This window comes from Zootoca vivipara, chromosome 6 (genome assembly GCF_965207765.1).
Source record: "Zootoca vivipara chromosome 6, rZooViv2.hap1.1, whole genome shotgun sequence".
Taxonomy (NCBI): Eukaryota; Metazoa; Chordata; class Lepidosauria; order Squamata; family Lacertidae; genus Zootoca; species Zootoca vivipara.
Window position 1 is genome coordinate 48,911,443 of NC_142589.1, and position 16,616 is coordinate 48,928,058.

Here is a 16,616-nt window from a genome sequence, read left to right on the forward strand (position 1 = left end):
ATTTACTCAGGTTCATGACAAAGTCCTTGGCTCCTGGCTGCCTTTGCCTTGCTGTTGAACCAGTTTGTTGTGTTTACCTTACCTTTCTGCCTGTTGAAAAGCTCCGCTCCAGTTGCACTCAGGTCCTGTTTGCAAGATTCCCACAGGCATCTGGTTGGCCACTGTGAGAACAGGATGCTGGACTAGATGTGCCACTGGCCTGATCCAGCAGGCTTTTCTTAAGTTTGCAAATACCAAATCAGCTCTTTGTACCAATGCTCTTTTCCAGCACTGCTTTGGGGAGTCTGCTGTAAACAAGCTCCAATGACCCAAGCAATGAGCACCGGCTTTCCTTTGGGGGTACTTTCCACTACACTTGAACGGAAGTTCAAGGCCCTTCCATATGGAAGGTGGTTGGCTTTCCTCCAGCAATCAGAATCCAAAAGTAGGGATGGGGAATATTTTTCAGACAGAGGGCCACATTCCCTTCTGGGCTGCCTTCCAGAGGCCACATTACAGTGGTGAGTGGGACTAGAGGCAAAAGTGGGCAAAGCAATGAGTGTGAATTTGTTTTACCTTTATACAGCCATCTAGTTTCTGTTCATGCATACATCACGCATACAAAGAAAGAAGTATTATATGAGTTCATTCTACCCAGGCAAAACAGTACTGGTGGGTGTGGCTCAGGAAGGGGCGTGGCCTGGAGGGAGTCCCATGGGTAAGTGGGGGGTCCTGGAGGGCCACATTTGGCCCTCAGGCCAGAGACCCACATTCCTTTGCTGAAGGAGATGCCTGGAAGTGAACCAGAAGCCAAAGGCTGTAACCTTTACTCATAAGGGAGTTGCTCCATCCTCTTGATCATTTTGAACCTTTTCATACCCTATAATATCCTTTTTGGGGTGAGGTGACTAGAAATGTACACAATCTTCCTGGTGTGTTTGCACCATAGGATTCCATAATGGGGCATTATTATGCTGGCAGTTTTATTTCCAATCTCTTTCCTAATAATGATCCCTAGAATAGAATTAGCCCTTTCTCACGCTGTTGACCGCACACTGGGTTGACATCTTAATTGAGCTATCCACTGCAACCTTATTTATTGATTTTATTTATTGAATTTATATCCTGCCCTTCCTCCTTGAAACAGCCTTTGTTTTTAGAATCATTTAATTGTAGAGTTGAAAGGAACCCCGGGGGTCATCTAGTCCAACCCCCTGCAATGCAGGAATCTCCTGGTTAGTCACCTTCAGCTCAGACCCCAAGAGAGCTGATGAAGCCCTGCTTAGCTGACAAGTAACAAGCTGTGCAGCAACAACCCTACTGCTCTCAAGAGAATTCCAGGCCTTTCTGCCAACACTTGGATCACCCCCATTTTGCATGCTTGGGCTCCCACCTGGGCTGTCCTAAGGCTGCCAGTTCCCTCTGATGCTTTTACAAGAGTGATGGCCTGGCTCTGCCCTGCCTCCTGAGGCCGGTCATGGCTGCCTGTTGCTTTGCTCTGACCTGGTTCAGCCTGGGAAGGTCTCCTTCCAGTCTGCGGTTTGCCTTGTAAAGGCCTGTAGCCATGCTCAGGCACTGTGGGTGGGCTCAGAAGACTCTGAAGACTAGCTTCCATGGGGCAGAGAGCTCTCCCTGCCAGGGCCAGTGGTGATAAGACAAAGGGCTTTGCCCCCTGCTGGCCCATATTTGAGACGCTGCCTTTGAAGATGTTCCTCGTTCCGCTAAGAGTGCCTGCATTTTCCTTTTGAAATTGAGTGAGTTCAGTTTCCTTATTTCTCAAGCACCCCCACCAGCACATAAATGAGAGAAAGAGCCTTCAGCCTGGTAAGGAAATCTCCAAAAAGGAGTCCTGCCAAAAGCAACTTTCAGACACAGGAATCTAAAATTACCCTGGAATCACATAAGACATTTGTTGGCACTTGGTGTTGGAACCTTCCCCCCCACCCCCCTACAAAGTAACATTGGCCAAGGAAAACAGATTCCGGTGGGGAGGGGGAGGCTCTAAACCCACTTCAAGCGTCTCCTTTTTGTTGTAGGCCTGCTTGAATATGGTGATTTGATCTGGAAAGTATGTGTGGGGTAACCTCCTTTACTGAGCTCAGCACAGGCGGCAAGGCATACTGGCGCTCTGCCATCCTAAACTTTTTGCCCCACTGCTCCACTTACCAGATCCTTCTTCAAGGCTTTGAGCACAGCCTAGGGAAGGCCCCTTTCGGCTGGCTGTGACTGCTGCCTCCTGCACAGCACAGAGCAGAACAGTCAGCCGTGGCTGTATTTGCCTCAGATTGGGGTGAAAAGGGAAGATGAACTCTTTGATTGGATGAGCTTCTGGACTAGGAAAGGTCTCTGTGCAAGCTTGCCAGTCATCTTGTCAGCAGGAATAATGGGGGTGGGGTGGGGGTGGTAGCAGTTGTGACCATGCCATTGAAAAAGTTTCCACGCTACCTTCTCTACCTGCAGTAGTTCTCAGATGTTTTCAGGGCAGACTGAGATGCTGCTAGGTGTAAAATGAACTTTGAGGCAGCCTGGCAAGCCACACAGCCATTCACAAGGAGAGCTTCTTTTTCCCACTCCCACAAAGCCAGCCAAAAGGGAGGACGCCAGCAGCTGCTTGCTGCATCCTGATCAGAAGGGAAGGGAAGCTCTTGGAGGGCAGCGGGACATTGGCATCTCTTCTCCACCCTGCCACATGGCTGTGCAATGAGCTGGTGCCCCCCTCTGCCACCCCATCACCCTCCAATGTCCTAGAATCTTGGGCCTTTGTTTGCGTCACAGGGATTTAAGCAATACCCACAGTAGCAGGTTGTAAGAAACTGGAACTCCAGCTGATGATGCCTGGGCCATGCTTCCCTTTCAGAGATGCGCTGGAGGCAGCTGTTGCGCTTTACAATGGAGTGGACGAGGGCATCCATCAGCTGGTGATGATGTCAAACAAGCGCATCCAGGCCCTGGAGCTGGTGATAGACTTTGGAGCCTTTGAAGAAAGCTTCCGGGAGGTTTGTTGACATTTTTGGGGCAGCTCAGATGGATTTACAACCCAAGCCTTTTAACTGCTGTACTGGCCAAAAGCTATGCACAATGAGGCTCAGGGGTTGATGTTGACAGTGAAGCAGAACGTCCACTAAACAGCACCTGGAGTGGCTGAAATTAAATCTTGGCGGGGTTGAAATAGTGGTGATGGGCAGGCCTTGGACCAATGGGAGTTTCTTTCACCTCCTTTGGCCACTGAGTGTTGTAGCCTGGGGTTGAGGTTGATAGGGTGGGTGTGATCCATCACTGGAGCAGGTTAACACCACTTGGTAAGAAGGCTCTGGCATTTTAGAGGTCAGTAGATATATGTGCATCCTGCATCCAGTTTGGACTCATGTTTCTGTTATTGGAAGAACAGTGGGACACCTACATGGGGCCTTTCCCTGGGGCTTGGCAGGTAAGGCTCCCAAAAACGTCCACAATATAAGGACTGTGCTAGGAGCATGAGCAGCAGCACCTAGGAACGCTAGGAGCAATGTGAAGTGCCACAATTGCACCGTCCCAGTCTCTGGAGTCTAAGAGACCTCCTACTCAAAGTGTTGAGCAAAGAGCTCCAGAGCCCACCCTCTGTCGTGACAAGCATATGGATTTATTCATTCTAAGTATTTTTATGTCACCAAGATCTCAAGGCAGCTTACAACACAAAACAGGATAAAATTAAATAGCGTGAAAAGAGATCAAAATCTGAAAGTAGCACAGAATCACATGGCTGAGATTAAAAAAAAAATAATCTAGAAGGCTAAAATGATTGAGAGGAGAGAAGATTCCCTTAAGTGGAAGGTGGAGGGGGCACCACTGAAGAGGCTCTTTCCCTGGTAGACCAAAGGGTGGGGTGACTCCCCTTCTTTCCAGAAACAGGAGTGTGTGGTTTTGCTCTCCGAAAGCAGAAAGGTTTCTTCTTGGCCTTGATCTACCTTTTTGCTTCTTGTAGGTCAGCAGATGGATGGAGAATGTTGGTCAAACACGGCTCACGGAGCTGAGTGAGCTGGATGGTTCTTTGGAGGTCTTGCTTAAAGCACAGAGGCAGTTCCAGGACTTTGAGCTCGTTGCAAGTGTAAGTCCTCTCCCCCAATACTCTCCACGCAAATCCACAGGCTGGCTGCTTTGTTTAGAGGCAAACACTTTTTCATTAATATATCATATTCCAAGGCTGAGCACTGACATGTAAAGAGGTTCTGGGGCTAAGCCCTGAAGAACCTTGGCTCAAAGAAAACTTTCATTGTACATTGGTTGTGCCTTGGTGAACTTTAGGATCTGCACTGCTTTAAATGTCATGAAATTTTGACAAACATTCTAACTTCTAGTAGAACTGAGAACATAATACAGTAAGAGTAAGCAGCTGTACAAGCAACGGTAAGCAATGCTGCACAGCTAGATTCAGCAGAAGAAGCAGTAATAAGACATTAGAGAGGACGTTTGAACAATATAGAGAAAACTATGCACTCTAGCCAAGTGACGAGAGAGGTTACATCACCACCTACTGTTAGAGCAGGCCAGTTACACCCTTAGTTGCCTTTGACTGGACTTAACCACCCAGGGGTCCTTTACCTTTTTACCTTACACCCTTAGTAACTTGTATCTCCAACATTAACCCCTGAGAGCAGGAAAAAACCAGCTATTGAATACTTGCAAATAGTCTTCTGAAAGGGAAATGAGAAGTAAGTTAAGGAGGGATTGAAACCTTCAAAAGACTTCCCCCTATCGGGGATACTAGGAACTGGGGCTGAAGTGCAGCAGAACTTGGAGCTGTGGGGCAGCCACGATTCCACCAGGCAGGCCTATATGACCAGGGCTGGTCGTCCTCATGTCGAGAAAGGTCCCAGGACCACATTGGAATAGTCAGCTTATCAGCCTTCAGGATCTTTGCAACACCAGGAGAAGCTGCATGTATCCGCCAGAGGCAATGCAATGATTTCCTGTTGGGCTTTGTTTCCAGGAATATTGCCGAAGGGGTTGGGAGTCTCTGAAAGAGATGGACAAGTGGGAAGATGCTTCCTCTGCTGAGCTGCACGCAGGGTGTGGTATCAAGTTGCAGATGTACAGAACCCAGTTCCAGAGGTTCTGCAGCCAACTGGAGGCCAGCAGGAGCCGGATAGGCCAGACCATCAAGCTGTATGAATTCTTTGACCAGGTGAGTTCTGTAGAGGGAGGCAAATGTCCCCTGATGTAACATCTGGTCAGATTCACTGTCATGCTATGGCTTGCACTCGCTCTGTGTGTGTTAGCATACGGCGTTTATATGCCACAGCAGAAGTTGAGCTTGGTCGTGGATCCTTGTTTGGATGCTTTTTAGCCTGAAAGCAATCACAGTGAGACTTTGGGTATGAAAATAAGAGAGCTATGTTTATTATAGGAAACGCATGCTTGATAGCTAGAACTCTTTCCTAAGGGCTCATTCACACATCCTTTGCCCTGCCACTCCCCCCTGCAAAAACCTGTGGTTTAGCATTGAATCAGAACAAAGGGCAATTGGTTTTTCCGCACATTGCTGTTTGTTCCAATTTTGTGCGAAAGAGCGGGTTTTCTGGGGGAATGAGGCAGGACAAAGGCAAAACTGCTTGGACCTGTGCCTAGAAAGCCAGAGACAATCAGAAAATCACTTGGACCCATGCTTTCTAGACACAGGACAAGCAGAAGTGTGGATGAGCCCCTACCCATCTTACTGGCCTTAATACAATATAAGCTGAGTTGCATCCCAGCACTTCCAACAGGTTCAACAAAAGTCAGGCAGCTGACACCCCTTCCCTGCTTCAAAAGAGATTTGGGACAGGAGGTCATATTCTGTGTCTTGGCAAGTGGCTGGGCAGAGTTGAAGCTTCTCAGAAAACATTCCTACTTTCTGTACTTAAAAAAGAAAAATCAATATTCTTTGCCAAAGAATCACAGGTTACATGACGTAGTTCCCAATTCCAGTCATGGAAACGCATATGTCACTCACAGAGGCTTGATTCCTCTTGGCTGAATGTGTGAACTGCCTTTGTCGAAAGTGATGGCATTTGAGTCCTGCCAGTAAAGTTTGATCTGTGGCGACTCATTCACCTGTACAAGCCACCATTGGTCAGCAAGTAGTTCAAATGCCTCAGGTTGGGGGTACGTTATAATAGTGGTCGTTCTAAGTTCCTGGAAAGAATGGGAAACTGTATATCTCCTATAATCAAGGATAAAACAGCACCAGGCACCCCTGAGAGGGGGTGGGCGGGTGGGTATTTGGGTTGTTTTGGTGCCTGTCTCTGTAAGAGCTTTTTTGCTTAGGAGCAGTAATAGAGTGCTGTCCCTCACAGGCCCTGGAGCTTCTCCTCCCCCCACTGTTGTGCTGGCTCCAACCCTTCTCTCCAGCACCCCCACCTGCCCCCTTCTTCCATCTGGCATTTCAGCAGGGAGCATTTGCCTGTGAATAGGCTGGCTCTTTGGCTGGAGCCCCCTCATTGGTTACTTTTGGGACTGGGTTTCGCTTTGGCTGCAGAGGAGGGAAGAGCGGGACCTCCATTGGGCTTTACGCTTTTGGTGGTTCACCCTGTGCTACGGAGCCTCTTGCCAGAAGGATGAAGGTATGCTGGAGCTTCTTTCCTTTGTCTTGCAGGGGGTTCATTTCTGAGCAGATACCGTTTTCTCTCTCTATCTGCCTGGGGGTGTCAGTAGCAGGGAGAAGAAAGGAAAGGAGAGGCAGCCTCCCATACAAAGTTAACCCAAATAGGAAGCAGAGGTGCTTGTTGTCTTTGGGGGAGCGTAGAGTTCACCCAGGATGTGGGAAGGCCTTCCCCCCCCACCTTCCCCCCCCCACTCTTGCCTTTTTTCTTGGCTGGTCAATTTCTAGTCTGTGATGAGGGAAGGCAAATAGGGAGGGGCAGCTGACACCCAGGAACAATTACCCCAACTTTGACTGATAGAAAATGCTCTCCCATGAAGTTAGGGGCGGGGAACTTGTGACCCGCCAGATCAGGCATCCCCAAACGTCGGCCCTCCAGATGTTTTGGACTACAATCCCCATCTTCCCCAACAACTGGTCCTGTTAGCTAGGGATCATGGGAGTTGTAGGCCAAAACATCTGGAGGGCCACAGTTTGGGGATGCCTGCTCCAGATGTTGCATGGCCAATGATCAGAGATTATGGTAGGGGCTGCAGCCCAACAACTTCTGGAGGTCCACAGGTGTTCCCTCTGTCTCAACATTAAAGGCTCAGGGCATGCTACCTGCACTTTCTTTTGCACCAAGTATATAGATACTAAAAATGTTTCTTACCCAAGCATTGTCTTTGTTCATAAGAAAAAATATAAGGAGGCCCTTTGGGGATGTATCAGTGTGGAACTCGGTTTGCACTGTATACTGGTGTATCTGCATGAGTAAAAGGAGAGGATGGGGACCACAAAACTTCCTAAACTGTCCTTGTGCTGACCTGTTGATCCTGCTTCTGTGTTAAACTTGATACTCTAAGGGCTGCTGACCTCACATCCTCTTCACCTTCCTCCTCCTCCTCCTTCCATCTAAATAGTATTAGGAAAAAATGGTCTAACAGTAAGAGCTATCCAACAGAGAAACAGGCTGCCTCGGAAGGTGGTGGACTCGCCTTCATTGGAGCTTTTTAAACAGAGGTTGGGTGGCCATCTGTCAGGAATTCCCTTCCAACTCTGTGATTCTATCTCTTTTGTGCCACGGAGACTGGGGACAGGGAGCATCAGAGTTGCAGATGCATCCTGGGCTTGCAGATGATTTTCCAGGCCTAGCTGGAAATGCATGTCTAATAAGGGAGGCTGGACACACCCCTTGCTCAGCCTGCTCTGTTCAAAGTGGCAGGCACCAGACTCTTGGCATCTGCTCTTCTTTTCAGCCCACAACCCCCCACTTGGGGGCTGGCCTTGGAGTTCTCTGCATGTCTGCAGTGCGACCAGTATTGTGAGGACAGGACTGGACATACCAAGGATATGCAGAGTTCTTTCATGAGGACACTTTCTCTTGTAGGCTCAGTTTTATTAGTCCTTTGTGTGGGATGCTGTCTCAGGCTGTAAAGGCCAGCCATTGGCTGGGAGATTATGGAACACCCCCCTTGAGTGCTTTAAACTCTGCATTTATGGGCTGTATTGTGTTCAGGATGGGGTGGGGCGCGGTATATGCAATCACACTTTCAGTGCTGTTTGCTCCTGCAAAAGTTTTGAGGTGGGCAGACTGCTCAGTACGCCCTGTAGCTTCCTGTGAAAATCTTGTAACACAAATGTTCTGGGTGGGGGCGTTCCTATCCTACTTTTGCAATGTTGCCCTCTAGACAGCAATACCAAAGCAACACTTGGGAAAGCATTACAGAACAATTAATAAAGTGGAATGATATGTGGAGTCTCGTAAATAATGCACTCCCATCCGCCCAAAATACCCACTACAGTCTGGCAACCAAGATGGCATTCATGAGGACCTAAGCCCTGCTCAGCACTCCTTACTTTGTTTCTGACAGGCCTTGGCTGCACTGTGCTCTATTTCCACCTCCCACTTGAATTTATTCAGAATCTGGTCCAGGCTAGAACCAACCAGGCCTAACCTAGGAGAGCGGGTGAGGGCCAACGAAGCCAGTCATCTGAATGGACGTGGGAGAGGCGAAGTCTTTGCCTGGGCAACTTGAGGCCGCACTGAAGCAGAAGAGACAGCCATAGGCTACTGCATTTCTCACCACCATTGAGCCCCCAAAAGCTTTTCTTGGAAATTGGCAAAAGGGGGTCACTTTTATTGGGATGTGAGGCAATGTTCTGCACTAGCTCTTCTCTTTGGAGTTGGTTGCAGGAGCGATCTTTGTTCCAATGCAGTTACTGTATGTCCAAATCGTGGCATGCAGGGGGTTATGTTCTGCATGCTATTCCTTAAGGCTCCATCCCTCCTTTGGCTTAGCCTTAGTCCTACTCCAGATCTGCCAGAGCTCTCCATATTCCCTCTGGGGACAGTCGTTTTCAGTTTGGGGCTGAGGGGGGGGATTCCACACACACAAGGCGCCCTCTGGTGGCACCCTCTGACTACACACACACACACTGCTTTCTTGGTGGTGGTGGTGGTGGTGGTGGGAGAGGGGGATTCCTCTCTGGAACAACTCCCCACAAATCTATTGTTGGGCAGAGTATTGGTGGGTGTGGGGCATGTCGGGACTGATCCTGCCACATTGATCTTCCCACTACAGGCAGCAGTTCAGTGCACCCCCTGCACTCTGCTTGGGGGCCTTTTCCAGTCTTGTGTCTTTGCTGTCTGTTGGGTCAGCCAATGCCTCAATCCTAGCAGTCCATGTGATACTTAACACACATGTTTGCACATACAAGATTCTAGAGAAAAAGATGAAAATGGAGCAGGAGAGAAAAGGTGGGGTGAGGGGCAAGGGAAGGCACACGGAAAAGCTTGATGTGGCTTGCAGACTGTGGACAAAGGAGAAGAGGGCCTTCCCCAGACAGCTCCAAGTGCCGTCTTTCCTGGGGAGGGCCTGAGCAAGCCAAGCTGCTGTTGCCTCCATCGCAGCCTGGCAGCCGTGCCTGGCAGTCAGTCAGGCTGGTGACAGGGCCTAGCCTCAGATAGAGAGCCTCTTGTTGAGGCCTAGCTGCAGAGGCCTGTGGACCCCACCCACCCTCCCTCCCTCCGCTGATCGCTCTTTCCTTGTCCCACCCCTACAGGCCTACGAATGGGCATTGGAGGGCATGCGCCACCTTTCCAGCATCAGCACAGAGGAGGGCAGCTCCCTTGAGGATTGTGCTTCAGCTCTCAGGAGCCTGGAGAGCTACAAGAGACAGCACCCAGAAATCAGTAGTGCCAGATTCCAGGAGATGAAGGAGCTGGCATGCCAGCTGAAGAGCAGCCGTGCCCTGAAGCAATGGCAGCTAGCCTGGTCCAAGTGCCAGGAGACCATGCTGGGTTTTGAGATGAAGCTGGAAGCTGCCCTGAGGACCAAGAGTTCTCTGTGCCCTCCTGACTTGAAGCCATCGGCTGAGAGAGAGCTCAGCCAGGAGGGCAGGCCGCCTTTGGAGGGGCCACTCCCCTTCCGTCTCCCTGGGTGGACTGGGGAGCAGGTTGTGCTCCCAAGCCAGGTCATTCCAGAGGCTTCTAAGCTGCCGTGCCGTCTCCATGAGGAGAAGGTCACTCTGGAGAGCATTGTGGAAGTCCTGGAGGCAGGACCCTCCCGCCCCTCCACCCCAGCCTCTAGCCAGCAGCCATTCCCCAAAAGGCCCCTGAGGAAGGCCCAGAGTTTTGACCTGCCCTGCACAGAGGGACTGCGCTCTGGCTGCCAGCGGACTCTGAGTGAGCCAGCCCGTTACGGCAACACCGGCGTTTTCATCAAGGGGCTGGAAGTGAGCAGTACTGAGCATGTGACCCGGCAACACCTCAGCCCAACCAGTTGGGCACCTGGTGGCTTGCAAGCGGAGCAGAGGAGCAGCCTCTCCATATCAGAGGCAAAGAGCTTGGGCAGGTAGGTATGGATGAGGTTGGAGTACCGGTATCACCTGCTAACAGCCATCCAAGTGGGGCTGTGGGCTGATCCAGTCAGAAGTCTGTTTAGCAGCCCAGTCCCTTTGGGACTCCTCATTCAGGGAGGTGGGTGTTCTCAGCTTGTCAACAATCTACAGCCGGGCAGTTAAAGTGGAGTAGCACCAGCATATGTTTGTAGTGAAGGTGTTCCCTGAGCCTCTGGGTTATTTAATTCTGGGGAGGGAGAATGGACCAACAGGGGGAGTCAGCTGGCAGAGCAGTTGGCAGCTTAAGCATGGAGCACTGTACAAAAAGGCAAGAAGAAACTGGTGGGGTTGGAGAGACGTCTTTTGGGGCAGGTGCAGATTAAAAAGGCTTCAGGGATGTGTTTTTATCTGCAGCTGTTGGGGGAGAGCTTGTTTTTTCCAAGCAAGCTGGTAGGCTCTCCCTCTGGCTCCACAGACCTTGAAGAATCGAGGCCTCTCTTCACCATCCTCCAACTTTGCTCCTGGCTTCCTCTCTTGCAGCAAACTGCGGCACATCATTGAGGAGATGGTGATGACTGAGCAGGAGTACGTCCGGTCCTTGCGCTACATCATTGAGAGCTACTTCCCTGAGATGGAGCGGCTGGACCTGCCCCAAGACCTGCGGGGGAAGCGGAGCGTCATTTTTGGGAACCTGGAGAAGCTCTACGACTTCCACAGCCAGTACTTCCTGCGGGAACTGGAGAACTGCTGTAACCACCCGCTGCGGGTCAGCCACTGCTTCCTGCGACATGTAAGGGGCCTGGAGAAACTCATGCAGGGCTGGGGAGGGGCTGGTTGCAGGGAACTTTGGTAGGTGGGCAGGCAGGCTTCAGGGCTCCCAAGGAGAAATGCCCGCCCACAGCGCCAGTGTTTCTAGCTCTAGGTTAAGGTTAAGGTTACTAGATTTTTTTTCAAAGAATACGGGGACCCTTTTTTTAGAGAGAAAAAAAGTTATTTTTTTAAAAAAATTAAGAAATATCTTCTGTGGTCTCCTCTGTCGTGCGGCCTTCCTCTGAGCCCCAGCCTGCTCTCTTGGAGTGCTATCCACCATGGAGTAGGCTTGGGTCGGGCCTGGGCTCAGCCATGTGTCCTTGCCCTCCCGGTGCTCTCCTACTTCTCCTTCTCAGTGGTGGCGGCAGCAGCAGCGTGACAAGAAGGTTGGGCTCCTTTCTTTTTTCTCCTTTCTCTTCCTTCTCCTCCTCTCCTCCTTTTCCTGCGTCGGCTCTGGGGTTTTCCTGGCCCTGAAGCACCGCTGGGCAGTCGGCCAGGTGACCGGGCGCTCTCGCTCCCAGCTTGATTTGGGTCGGTGGGGTGTGTGTGTCAGTGGTTCCCCCAGTTGATGTGCCCGGTGTCCCCGCTTCCCCCTTGGCAGTGGTGGTGGCAGCAGCAGCCTCAGCAGCCCGGAGCCAGCCTGGTAGTGCAGTTGGCTCTGGCTGGCTTCAGGAGCTGCTCGCTGCTGTGGCACCCACCATTTTGCCTCGCCAGAAGTCCCCATATGATGTGCCGTTGAAGCAATCATGCCACATTCATTCGCTACTAATCTACAACACTTATATAAATCCGGGGACATTAAATGAAATCCAGAGACATTCCGGCGATGGATTTTGTCTGGGGACAGATTTGTAAATCCGGGACTGTCCCCAGGAAACGGGGGCGTGTGGTAACCATACTCTAGGTCCAAGGACCACTGCAGGAGTGGGAGGGAGAGGCGGTCAGGCAGATGAACAAGGCCTGCTGAGAGGATTCAAAGGGGAACAGGATGAAGGAGAGTCAGCAGGAGCCCCAGCGCAAGCTGAAGGCCTCCAGGATAGGGCCTCCACTACCTTCTCTGGACATGGCCTAGCCTGGGCCTGCCATCACCTTTGGAAGCATGAAGGCCTGCAGGCTTTTGTGGTGTCCACGCCCCATTCTCCTTGAGGCCCAGGCTCTGTATTTTATGCCTGTGTGCTTGTGGCCAATCCCTTGACAGAGTCTGTGGCCTCCCTTTGTGGGGGGGCCTGTGTGCTTCTAACCCTTTTTGCAGAAAGATCAGTTTGGGATGTATGCTCTCTACAGCAAAAACAAGCCCAAGTCTGACTCACTCCTGGCCAGCCGTGGGAACTCTTTCTTCAGGGTAAGTCCTGTCCCCTCCCAGCAACCCCTTCCAGGCGTTGGGCTGGAGCGGAGTGGCCCTTGGTCTTTCCCTGGCTCCAGCCACTCAGCTCCGGCTCTCCTGCTCTGGCCTCCAGCTCAAGCAGATGCAGCTGGGGGACAAGATGGACCTGGCCTCCTACCTGCTGAAGCCCATCCAGCGCATGAGCAAGTATGCCCTCCTCCTGAAGGACCTGATCAAGCAGTGTGGGGAGGCTCAGGAGCAGGAGCTGGCCTACCTGCAAGCCGCCGAGGAGATGGTGCGCTTCCAGCTGCGCCATGGCAACGACCTCCTGGCCATGGACGCCATCCGGGACTGTGATGTGAGTGGGCTGGGAGGAGGGGGGGCAGGGGAGGGGAGGGGAGCAGATTCCTGCCAGGAACAGCACCCGCTGAGCTCCTGGCTTCCTACACATCTCCTTGATCCCATGGAAAGGGATCTCGGTGCAGCAGGCTCACATCCTGGAGTGCAAGGCAGGCTAGAAACCGACTGCTCTGGGCAGGAGGAAGAGGGACTCTGGCATCAGAGGCCTGTCAGGCTGCCCTTGCCAACAGGGCACCTGCTGCTTGTCCCCTTGGCTTGCAGTCCTCTACTGTACAACTGATATCAACCCCCCCCCCCCACAAATGTTGCCAGTCCAGACCTTTTTGCAAATGAACGAATGGTTTCTATGCCCAGGTGAACCTCAAGGAGCAGGGGCAGCTGGTGCGCCAGGATGAGTTCAGCGTCTGTCTGGGCCGCAGGAAGTGCCAGCGCCATGTCTTCCTCTTTGAAGACCTGATCCTTTTCAGCAAGCCCAAGCGGGTTGAGGGGGGGCTGGATGTCTACATCTACAAGCGCTCCTTTAAGGTAAGGCTGCCCACTGCTGCTTGTGAGTGGTATTGCATCTCCAAGGAAGTGAAATGGCACCAGATGGGGAGAGGGATGCCTTCTTTACAGGCTTTGCAAGAGAAAACTTGGGGGAAGCAGGATGTTGTCACACATTCAGGCAGCCAGTTTTATCAGCTAACTCAGGCAGACCTGCATGATTTTTGATACATCAAGGTGTGTGTGTGTGCATGCGGGCATGCATGTGCGTGCTCACACGCATACACATTGCGGCCAGATGCTCAGCTAGCCAGTAGGCAGTGGCAGTAGGGTTTTTCTGAGGCCCACGTGCAGCTTGTGGGCTGTGTGAGTTGGAGGGCAGGGCTTTAACACCGTCACGTTCCCAAGTTCACCTTATGTCACCTTCCCTGTCAAGCTTACCGAGGCTGAACTTTTCAGAGCGAACTTCTTTCCCATTTGTAAGCACTAAATCAAACCACACCATTGAGGGGATCATCATGGCGGCAGCTTATGGACCCCCTCTGCCTCACCCTGCATACCCTCAGCCCAGCATGCGAACCCAATTGCCTCCTGGCTTGCTGACACACTCGCTCTGTCCCTGCAGACAGCAGACATTGGCCTGACTGAGAACTCCGGCGAGAGTGGGCTGCGCTTTGAGATCTGGTTTCGAAGGCGGAAATCGAGTGACACCTACGTCCTGCAGGCCAGTAGCCTCGAGACCAAGCTGGCCTGGACCAGTGACATTACCAAGATCCTATGGGAGCAGGCTGCCCGGAATAAAGGTTGGTGTCAGTTAAGCCAGGCACCCTCTTCCCTGTGGGACCATTGAATCCTTTCTGCCAGAATTAGTGGCTCATAGAAGGACCAGCAGGGGCAGCACAAAAGGATTGTTGGGTAGGGCATCCACGTTCTTCTCTGGGCATGACAGCTGCAGACATAAAGTAGGGCATTGGTTGCCGGGATTCCCCATGGAAGCCCCCACTCCCACTACAGTGACTGGTCACATGAAATAGGGGTGCTCTGCCCTGTGTCTGAGATGGGGGGGGGCAGTTTGTTGTGCTATACGCAGAAGGGAGGAGAGCTGCAAGTGCCAGCTAGGCAGGGCCCAGAAGCCCTGGACTTCACTGCACCAGGTGACCCTCCCCAATACTACCAGCAGTTGTTTTTCCCCTGGCTAACATGTAATACCTGGGAGATGCCAGCAAGATGACACTCTTGGGAGATATTAACTAGAGCATTGACAACTGCCTGGGACAAGCTTCTTGGTCTGGCGGTTGCTTTGTCCTTTAGGACTCCTTGTGCCCAGAGCTGCTACTCCAGAGGCAGCCAAGCTATGTGACCTAGTGGAAAAGTTTGATCTAAGTTGCCCCTTCTACCAGAAATCTGCTTGTCTTGCCAGAGACAGAAGCTGGGCTTGGTGGCCCTGAGAACTCACAGAGCTGCTTTTTTTGTGAGGCTAGGCATGTTCCTCATGGCTGTTGTCACCCCCAGAGATCCGCATGCAGGAGATGGTGTCCATGGGTGTGGGGAACAAGCCTTTCCTGGACATCAAGCCGAGTGAAGCTGCCATCCATGACCGTGCCATTGATTACATTATGAAAGGCAGGGGTAAGTCTATCCCACCCTCTCACACCCCATCCCCCCTCAAGGACCCACACAGCTGCTATCCAGCTCTTCAAGACTTGCTTTCCCCCTCCTTTTTGTTCTGTGGCAGGAGCCAGGACTCGGGCTTCTATTGCAGTCTCTCTGTTTGACCACGCCAACCCTTACAAGAGGTCGCAAACACCTCTGCCTGCTGGCTGCCCATCCTCCTCCTGCACAGTGCTTGGGCCTCTCAACTTGCACATGTACCTGAACCAGTCCCTGCTGCCCAGCATGCTCTCGACCAGCCACCCCTTGGACGTGGGCACATGCATAGAGGAGGATGAGATGGAGAACGAGACCAGCAGCCAGCCTTCCATGAGTACGTATGACCTGTCTCAGCCCCAGTTCAGAAACCATCCTTGCTCTCTGGGAGCAGTTTCTAAAAGCATAGTGTGCTGCCGATGGCTGCTTGGCTTGGCAGAAGGGGGGGGATTCTAGACTCTCACTTTCAGTCCATGGCAGCATCACTCATTCAAGCTATGAGCAACTTTACTTTCTGGCCCTCTTGCAACCTATTCTCTCCCTGCGCACTTGCTGTTTTGTGATGGTTCCCCAGTTCCTAAGGACACTGAGCAGAAAGGGGGGGCACTATAAACCGTAGAAATGGGGGCAAGCAGTTCAAGAGCATTAGCTAGTCATTGAGCATGGGATGGACAGTCAGAATGTGGCCTAAACTAAGACGTGAAAAGGTTGGAAGTGTGTAGAGCATTGCTGTGTTTGCTCCCCAGAAGCTGAGTGGGTTCTTTGGGGCTGCAGTTTCTTACACATCTGGCTGGGATATACCTCTACCCCCAATGGACTCTTTTGTCTAGTGGCTGAATTTCTTCTTTTTGTCCCCAGCAACTGAGAGCTCAGAATCCTCCTCCCAGTGCATGTCAAGGAGCGGCTCCAGTGGCTCTGACAGTGGCTGCGTATCCAGCGCTCCCCAGGAGAGCTTCTGTGAAGACCCTGGCTCACCCCTACCCATCCCCAAAGGCTCCGCTTTTCCCTCCCCCCCAGAGCAGAAAACCTGTTTCCCCAAAAGCCAGTATGTTTCAGCGGTAAGTGGACAGGACCTTGCCAATGTGCCCAAGGGATCCAGGCCATAGAATCACTAGTCCTCCCTGCCTTGCTCAGGGAACCTCAGCCCTGTCTGTGGCCTTGACACTCTATCCTTCCAACAGACCATAGGAAGCCAACTCGAGCCATTTCAGTAAAACAAAATGTGAGGCCCCCACTTTAGAAATCAGCAGCTGGGGTTAGGAGATGGAGAGATTTCCTTAGTGGAATACAGGCGGCCCTTGGGATGGGGCTGAACTATCAGTTCTCATCCTTCTTGGCTGGAGTTGATGGGAGGTGGATCCAGCCCCTGGGCTAGAGACTGGCAGAGTGGGGTCTGCTTCCCCATAGCTTGTGGGCAGGATCCTTGATTTGCAGGTGAAGCTTGTGGCACATGCTGCTCCTCTGGCCCACACGAAGCAGGATGGGGGGAGGGAGAGCCAGTCCAGTCCTTCCTTTCACCATGGATCTATGTAAGAATCTCCCAGTCTCCTGATCATGGATAATGCTGTGTTGCAG

At 51.9% G+C, this 16,616-nt stretch overlaps 1 protein-coding gene across 1 annotated transcript in view; it reads left to right on the forward strand.

Annotated features, from left to right (window-relative positions):
- Positions 1–16,616, forward strand: part of PLEKHG4 (pleckstrin homology and RhoGEF domain containing G4) — a 48,580-nt gene that overhangs the window by 30,222 nt on the left and 1,742 nt on the right. The window contains exons 11-22 of the mRNA XM_035118318.3: positions 2,837–2,975; positions 3,941–4,063; positions 4,946–5,140; positions 9,641–10,431; positions 10,958–11,207; positions 12,480–12,569; positions 12,685–12,909; positions 13,266–13,436; positions 14,020–14,197; positions 14,907–15,023; positions 15,130–15,378; positions 15,900–16,099. Of these exons, the coding sequence (XP_034974209.3) occupies positions 2,837–2,975; positions 3,941–4,063; positions 4,946–5,140; positions 9,641–10,431; positions 10,958–11,207; positions 12,480–12,569; positions 12,685–12,909; positions 13,266–13,436; positions 14,020–14,197; positions 14,907–15,023; positions 15,130–15,378; positions 15,900–16,099 (2,728 nt within the window). The remainder of the gene's footprint in view (positions 1–2,836; positions 2,976–3,940; positions 4,064–4,945; positions 5,141–9,640; positions 10,432–10,957; positions 11,208–12,479; positions 12,570–12,684; positions 12,910–13,265; positions 13,437–14,019; positions 14,198–14,906; positions 15,024–15,129; positions 15,379–15,899; positions 16,100–16,616) is intronic.